This window comes from Cyanidioschyzon merolae, chromosome 3 (genome assembly GCF_000091205.1).
Source record: "Cyanidioschyzon merolae strain 10D DNA, chromosome 3, complete genome".
Lineage (NCBI taxonomy): Eukaryota > Rhodophyta > Bangiophyceae > Cyanidiales > Cyanidiaceae > Cyanidioschyzon > Cyanidioschyzon merolae.
Window position 1 is genome coordinate 473067 of NC_010129.1, and position 8725 is coordinate 481791.

General features: G+C 50.1%; 1 protein-coding gene across 1 annotated transcript, besides 3 other annotated features; it reads left to right on the forward strand.

The window, feature by feature from the left end:
• Positions 1-2767: part of a sequence feature (repetitive element) that runs on past the window's edge.
• Positions 2768-3155: 388 nt separating this feature from the next.
• On the forward strand, positions 3156-4220 carry CYME_CMC188C (L-lactate dehydrogenase; the record flags this gene model as incomplete). The annotated part of the gene is made up of 1 exon (XM_005535329.1): positions 3156-4220. The coding sequence occupies one exon, from the start codon at positions 3156-3158 to the stop codon at positions 4218-4220; it is 1065 nt and encodes a 354-aa protein (XP_005535386.1).
• Positions 3999-5437: a sequence feature (possible transcribed region).
• Positions 5380-8574: a sequence feature (repetitive element).
• Positions 8575-8725: the final 151 nt, after the last annotated feature.

Below are 8725 nucleotides of genomic sequence, written 5' to 3' on the forward strand. Positions count from 1 at the left end.
GCAGACGAGCCCACCGGGGCTTTCTATACTCCTCCCACAGCGCATCCCAATGGGCAACACGAAATTCCATGAATTTCCGAAAAGCTTCATAAGACCGCTCCGCGGCTCGTCGCCTCGCTCAAAGCTTCCAGGTGATGCTTTATTCCTGCATTCCACGTAACGATTATCATCCTTGCATTCACTACAACGGATTCTCGATAGTATCTCGCTCTCGAGAACCTCAGCAGACGCATGTCTTTCTGGCGTAAATTACCGTCCATGCCATCTTCCGCACGCTTCGGTGCTGCGATGGTGATGATATTCGTGTTCCCAGGATCCGCGCCAACCACAATGTCTTTATCCTGCACTTCCTGTGTGGCAGGATCCGCCTCTTTCTTTCCTTGATGCTTCGTCGCGTCAACCATAAAGTCGTTATCCTGCACATTCTGTTCGGCAGGATCCGCCTCCTTCTGACCTTCATCCTTCACCGCGCCAACGACACGGTCGTTATCCTGCACTTTCTGCATCACAGGTTCCGCCTCTTTCTCTTTTTCATCCTTCACCGCGTCAGCGACAAAGTCGTCATCCTGCACCTCCTGTGTCGCAGGATCCGCTTCTTTGATTTTTTAATGCTTCGCAGAGGGCGAAGCGAAAGGCACAATCGGACGGTCCACTTTCAAGCGCCGATAGTGTACATACAAGGTTACTCCATCGGTCTCGATCAACGCAGTGAATACCTTTTGGCTTCTCACTTTGAGCCGTTTGAAATTGAAGATGTTCTTCAAGTACGTCGCCCGGTTTTCACCGGTGAAGTCATCCCTGCTAACAGTGAACACTGGACTGATCTCCTTCATGATGCCGTAAAACACGTCCGAATCGATATTCACGAAACGTGACTTGATGCTGCACATTGGAACCACGTTGAAGCGCTTACCCATTAGGACAGCCTTCCGTCTCTCCCAATCTTCTTTTTTTCTTCACTCAGCTTCATCTCCGCATTTCGCTCGAGTTCTCGGTCGAGAAACATGAAATAGCGCAGAATAAGACGATAGTATCTTTCCTTATCTTTTTTCAACTCTGATGTCTTGTCTGTTGGATTCGCCGGCCCCAAGATTGCACGGTGCTCTTGTATAACCGAATGGATTACAGAAGTATCATTCGTGCTGTCGTTAAACGCCTTCGTGTCGACGAATTCGACTTCACCTTCATGCTTGCGATCGTTCTTGATGCCGTTGATAATCTCCCATATTCCTTTGCGAGAGATACCCGGGTACAGCGCAAACACGGCGCGTATCATGAAACGTTCGAGTTTCATTGTCAAATGGTTCGTCAGGTTCGTGAGGTTCTTCATCTCCCCATAGTCGTAAATACTCCGGTCCCCCTTGTATCGAGTACCCTCGAAGCCGTAAAAGGGATGTTTTTCGTGGAGGGCATGAACCCGCTCGTTTTCCTCCCGCGCTTCCACTGTTCCAAGCATCAGGTATCGAATAAAGGTCTCGTCGAATAACTCGTCCAGAATCTCGACCGTTTCCATGTACGTCACGTTTTCGTACATCTCCCTCGCCAAATGCATCAGTCTTGACGACGCCTTGAAAATACCCATGGAGTACGAATCGAAACGTTTTTCGATAGCGTCTCGCAACTTTTCCCTGTAAGGATGCTTGATATGTTTAAGAAGACAGGCTTTCACCATCATCTCGTCGTACAGTCGTCTTTCTTGCCGCCTTCGACCTAGGGCCTCCCCCGTCGGTCCTTCTTCTCTCCTGTTTCTTCTGGACTAGGCACTGTTTTTTGTTTTTATTTCTGGCAGCAGGCGACCCTGGACCTACGGAATCGTCGACTTGCTTTTTCATAGCTTTTCTTTTCATTTTTTTTGTGTGAAAAAGAACGCTCCTTGAACCCTTCTATTATATACTGCGAGAAATCAATTGAATATGTTTACTTGAGGGTTGAGACACAATCGAACTGGAAACTATGATTTGTTACGACTTCCACGCAAATACAGCTTGCCCGTTAGAACATCAAGAAAACGTGTCGTCACGGTCGCGTTTCTCTTCAAAGGCGACAGATGCGTCGTGTCTCGTAAGTGCCATACTTGGAGATGCACGTATCAAGCGCGCCATACAGGAAAAAGGACAGTGACCTACGATTTACAAGAAACGATATAAAATTTTTTCCCGCTCTACGATAAGCGTTTAAGGGGAAACAGATCGCCGTATTATCGGAAGCTTATGTTCGAGGCGGTAGGTCCCGCGAGCCGGTCGAGTCTACCGGGCTAGAGCTCGGTATCCCTCTTAAGTGGCTGCTGCCGCTGCTGCTGCTGCTGCTGCAAGACCTGCGCAGCTCGTTCACAACGCATTTTATCCTGAGACTATGCACAGGATGCTGCGTTGGGCCTCGCCCTGGTCGCAGTGGAACCCTAGTATAGCGCTTCGCGCTGCCGTAGGTAGTGGGTCTGTCTGCCCATTTTGCATGTTTCCAGAATGACAAATAGCCCTGATTCCGTTTCAGGTGAATCATCCTCCCAGAGGACGCCCTTATTGGTATGGCAAAGCCGTTCTGTCTCTGTACAGCACCTGCTTGAGCGGTATAAGCGCAACAGCGGGTGCTCACAACAGGCTCGGCGCTCGATAGAACATACGAAACGACCAGTGTATCAGAGAGGAAGTATGGGTAATGGGACTTGAGGACAGGTGCACTATGACAGTGATATCCCCGGAAGCCATTATCCGTTCCGAATTCTGGGATCCATGGGCAATGTAAACGTTTTTTCATCAAAAAGAAAAAACGCCCCGAGGCGGACTCGTCATCGAGACGCACATCCCTCTGGATCGAATCTCCGGAAGGCGCTTCTGGGCGATCGCAAAAGCCCTCAAGTGCATCTTTGTATTCTCAACGGATAGCATGCTTTATTCGGAGCGCTCAGTCTCGAGCGTTCCCTCTAACTTTAAGCAATAGCTTCGTAGATCAGACAGCTGTGTTGTCAAAGAGCACTGTACCTAGTTTTGGCGAGGTCTATAGTGCTGGAGAACAAAACGATCACGGGTTTGTAGCGATCTCGGCACCAGTGCTAGAAACAACCCTGCACTGGAGCTCGTGCGATCTAAAACCTGTAGTCGGACTTTTTAGAAGATCTGTCTGGCAAGGAAACAAATCGTGGAACTGTGCTCTTTGGAATGACGTCGGGGATCGACGAGGCAGCGGCTGAGCTTCAGGGAAGTCTCTTTGGGGAGGTCTCGCCTGCGATCGACTCGCCGGGTGCGGCGCTTGCACGTTCGTACCCCGTCCGCATCACCGTTGTCGGAGCTGGTGACGTTGGCGTTGCTTGCGCCTATAATATTTTGACCCGAGATATTTGTAGTGAGCTGGTACTGGTGGACGTTCTCAAGGACAAACTCAAAGGTCAAGTTATGGACTTGCAGCATGGAGGTGCGTTCTACAGCACCCGCATCCGGGCTGCCGAGTCCTACGAGGATACAGCACATTCGGCAGTATGTATTATAACGGCAGGTGTGCGTCAGCGGCCCGGAGAAAGTCGTCTTGAGCTCATGGATCGCAATGCCGCATTGTTCAAAGGCATTATTCCGCCCCTGGTGCAGTATTCGCCGAACACAATCCTGTTGATTGTGAGTAACCCCGTTGATCTATTGACACATCTAGCGTGGCAGATGAGTGGCTTGCCTCGCGAACGTGTGATTGGCTCAGGGACATATTTGGACTCTTCGCGTTTCCGCACACTTCTGGCGCAGCGGCTGGGCATCGATACCGCTTCCGTCCAGGCCATGGTACTGGGCGAGCACGGAGACTCCTCGTTCGTGTACCGGAGTGGTATTACGGTTGGTGGCGTGCCGTTGCGAACATGCTTCGAGCGCATGACCGACGCTGCGAGCGCGTCCACAGCATTCTATGATCTGGTGAAAGGTGTCCATCAGCAAGTTGTAGCCGCGGCTTACGAGGTCATTAAGCTGAAAGGCTACACCAACTGGGCCATTGGCAGCGCTGTTGGAAGTATCGTTACAACGATTGTGCATGATCGGCGCAAAGTGCTGCCAATAACGACGCATGCGGGCTCGATGCGAGGCCTCGAGTCGGCGGATGTATTCTTGTCGTTGCCTTGTGTGCTAGGTCGGAATGGTGTCGTTGAAGTACTACAAATACTGCCGTTCATGGAAAGTGACGAGAAAGAAGACCTCCAATCCAGTATAGAGGCACTCCAGAGCACGCCGAAGAAAGCATCTTGAGCATGTTGCCTGCGCATGGTAACGCGTTGGATGCGGATCGTTTACAGGGACGTTAATCAAATGCCTCGTCGAAGTGCGGGCTCTGCACAAGCGTGCTCGGTCTGTACTCAAAATAAGCGGATGGACAAGGAGGACTGAACTATGCTGGATACCTATGCCAAACTGGTAGGTCTTGGCACCGTAGAAAAGGTGTGGAGGGGAGCGTCCGTAGCCATCTCGGCGAGCTTGTTTCAAATGGACAGCATTGCTGAAGGACCAGGTGGCACCAGAATTGCAGCTGCAGAGTAGCGTTCGCCTACTATCATCATTGAAACCTGCTAGTCGTGTCATGGATACCGGACGTGCTGGAGTTCGCATCCGCAACAGCGAACAAGGATCAAATCAACTGACTCAAAATTCTCCAAAGCGATGCGTGGATGAAAGCTGGCGAAAGTTGCGGGTCTGGTACGGCATAACGTACGCTTACCCGGATGCCGATATGTATCGCGCCTGACCCGAGATACCCTGGTTCAGGTCAACCATTCTAAACCGCAGGATAAAAGTATGCCATGATTTAACGTTCACTGATGTTGGCTGGACGGCATCGCAACGCTCCACGAACCTGGGCGCGGCGCCGAAGGCTTAGTTTCCGAGTATGACCGTGACAGACTTTGCTCTATGCGTACGGATCTGGAAAACACGAGTCGAAAGTGTGCATCAGCACGCATGGGCGACGAATAAAACCCTTAAAGCGACGTGCGAACAGTGACCTAACGATGCAAGTGGAACGAACCGAATACCCTGAGGTAGGTATGATGGCACAGCTTCTGCCTTGAGAGCAGCTGCACAAGCGCTTCAGTGCGGTAAAGCCGAAATCGTGCCGAAACGTCCGAGTCGCGTCAGCGCTTCTAGTGAACAGGAATGTGCCTCCAGCTTCTCTGACGTTCCTCTCGCGTCCCAGCAATTCTGGTACAAAGTTTCGCTCTATGCAGCACAGGCGCTGATGCAGCGCTCCTTCGGAAGCCCTGCCTTCCGCAAACTTGCACCGAGACGTTCCGTACGCAGCTATCGTGGTTATGCTTCAAAACCGGAACGGTATTGCAGTGTCTTGGAAGCGTCGGCTAGAGCTTCTGAGACCGAAACGTCTCGTAAGACCACCGCACCCGACGACAACAAACATCTTTCGAAACAAAAACGTTGCTGCCGGCAGTAGACAGTACTGGCGAGAAACTCGCCCTAGACAAGAAGTCGCCAACTGACGTGCAGACGCCTCCCCGTCTTTTCCGCCCGGCCACCTACTGTGGGTACCATTTGTTCTTATATAGTTCCAGTTTAAGAGGTTGTCCAACAATGGACTCTCGTGTCACCGCTGGGAGCTTTTTGTCTATTCCCGCACATCTCCGTAGATTGATTGCAGCGTTAAAGACTCGGTTCGCGAACTCCATACGTTTCTTGCGGTTGACAGTCGTACTTACTAATGCAAGTAGTCCACGAGCTTCTCCCCTCCTTTCCATTTCCTCTCCCGTCAGCTGTCCCTTACTTTTTTATATCATCAGGACTCCACTGGCACTTTTCCATCTCCATCTTCTGAAGAGTACATCCCAACTCGTGGTGTGTATACGATGTTCGGAACTCACCCACAGGTACCGTAGCGAGACCCAGTGCGCACTCCTTGCCCATTCCTGCCGTTGGAGCTGGTGGAGTCCCTTTTTTTCGGAGCCCAGCTCCCTACACCATATGTAACAACGAGCCTCTGACTTGATCCTATTTCAAGGCGTTCAATCGATTGAAAAAGCTCGCGAATGCGTGATGCTTACCACGGCACAGATTCATACGCAAACGTGCCCAGCGGTGCTTTGTATACTCGCCCTACAGCGCCACGGAATGAGCAACCCCAACTTCCAAAAATTTCAGAAAAGCTTGAATGTCCGCTCATCGGCTCGTCACCACGCTCAAAGCCTCCAGGTGATCCTTCATTCCTACATTCCACGTAACGATCTTCTTCCTTGCATTCATTATACCGGATTCTCGATAGTATCTCTCTCTCTCGAAAACCTCAGCAGAAGCATATGTTTGTGGCGTAAGGTGCCGTCAGTGCAATCTTCCCTTCGCTTGTGAACAGCGATGGTTATGAGATTCGTGCTCCAGGGACTAAGGCCGACGCCAAAGTGGTTTTCATGGGGCTTATACGTTCCATAGCCCGTCAACCTGTGTTCGTTCTTCGGCAAGGGCCGTAAAGAAAACGGGATAGGACGAGCTGCCTTCAACCGCTGATGGTGTACACATATGTGCGCCACATCGAGATCGATTGTTCCAGTGAATAACCTTTTTTTGGCCGGTTCGGGACACTTGAAATCGAAGATATTCTTCTCGTAGGCGTCCCGATCTTCACCGGAGACCTATTTGTTGATTACATCGAGCTATGGATAGATCTCTATCCTGAAGATGCAAAAGGACTATGGGGTCAATATACACAAAATGTGACTTGAACGCGCATAACCGACCGACATTGAAGCGCATCTGGAGAAGACTTCAATGTCGTTTCTCGCACTCGTCTTTTTTTCCACACTCAGCTCCATGCCGACCCTGCGATCGAGGTCTCGGACCGAAAACATGAAGCAGGGCAGGATAAGAGAGTAACAACTCTCTCCGTCGTTTCTCATATCCGAGAGTTTTCTCTTGGGTTGACATGACCCAAGACCGAACGATGTTTTAGAATAGTCGCGCGAATTACAGAAGCATCATTCATTATCCTGCGTGATGTCCTCTTGTCGACGAGTCTGATCTCCTGTTCATGCTGGCGATCGTTCTTCATACCATCGATGATTGCAAGCATCCCTTCGCGAAATAGGCCATGGTACAGCACAAAGGCGACGCGTATCATGAAACAATCGAGGTTTGCCATTTTATGGTTCCTCACATTCATAAGGCACCTCTTTGCCCTGTATTCGTAAATGTCTGCGTCACCCCTGTGTTCAGCACGGAAGACGAGGAATTTGGCGTAATTTTTGAGGAAGGCATGCACTCGCTCACTTATCCCCGATGTTTTCCCATTAAAAACAATCAGGTAGTTGATGAAAGTCTTTTGGAAAAATTTTTCCGGAAACATCACTTTCGCGATAAGCGTTACGTCCCGATGCAGGTCGCTGTCCAAATGCCAACGTCCTAAAGAGAAGATACAAACACACCCGGCGTACGAACCGACACGGTTTCTGATAGCGTCCCGCAACAATCAGTCGTACGGATCATTGATATGTTGGAGAAGATAAGATTCCACCACCATCTTGTCGTACAGAAGTCACAATTTCAGCCTTCGATGTAAGGCCCTCCCATGTTGCTTCTTCTTCTGTTCCTGACCCTCTTCGCTAAGCACTACGTCTCGTTTCTTTCTGACATCCGGCAGCACCGGCCACCCCAAACCCACAACCTCCAAATACATAAGTCTAATTTTTGTTTTGGGAGAAAAACTCATTGGACGCTTCTGCTTTGAACGGCGAAAATAAGTTGAATACCCTTACTTAATGATTGAAACGCCATTGGAGCCAAAACTATACTTTGCTACGATTCGATCAGAAATACAAGTGGCCCCGATAGAGCAGTCGCTCCAGAAGAGGTCATTACCGCGTTTCTATTGATCGGCGAGACGCACGTAGTGTGACGTGACGGCCAGATTTCGCGATGCGTTACCAGGACGCACGATATAGAAAATGCCAAAAAATTGACAATATCCAAAAAACGGGGTACCAAGTACTAACGCCACCTACTGTAGACGTTAAAAGGAGGAAGTCTTTGCGTATGGTCAAGCAGTGACATATAGGCGGAGGGTCGGCAAGCAGCGAGACTCTACCAACCTCTAATACCGGTTGACCATACAGTTGCGAGTGATGTGACACACCCTAGCATCCCATCCGAAAAAGAACAGATTCTGGAACAAGGAGCGGATATATTGCGTCTAAGCGTGACCTAGATTGCGGTAGACTAATGGTATAGCGCTTTACGCTATCGCAGGCAAAAGATCTGCAAGAACAGCTTGAAGGCTCCCAAGAAAATAAATTTCCCTGATCCCATGTTGCATGAACCAAGACCCTTCCAGAGCGCTCAGTGGTAGGCCAGAGCTGTTCTGTTTGAAGAGTGCAACTGCAACGAAGAAAGAGAGATTACGGCGGGTGCTCAGAGCAGGTAGGCGGCGCAGGAGAGAAAGTCTGATACGATCAGTACAGCCGAGATGAAGTAAATGCGACGGAAGGGAAAAAAACTGGAAAGCGTGATGGACGATTTTCCGAAACCAGTGTCGATCCAGGAATTTCGCCGGTCTAGCCAGTGAGCAAGTTCCGCCAGACCAAAAAAAGCATAGCGCCGGAGGTAATTCCCTAATGGCTCTGGTATGCTAAATGAAAAAAAAACATATGCATAGGAGCTCAGACGGTACCGCCGAAGGAAAATCCCTAACGAGTCCGGAATGGTAGACGTCAAAATCACAGACGCTTTCGCGCTGGGATCATCGCGTTAATGGTGGGAATGGGGGG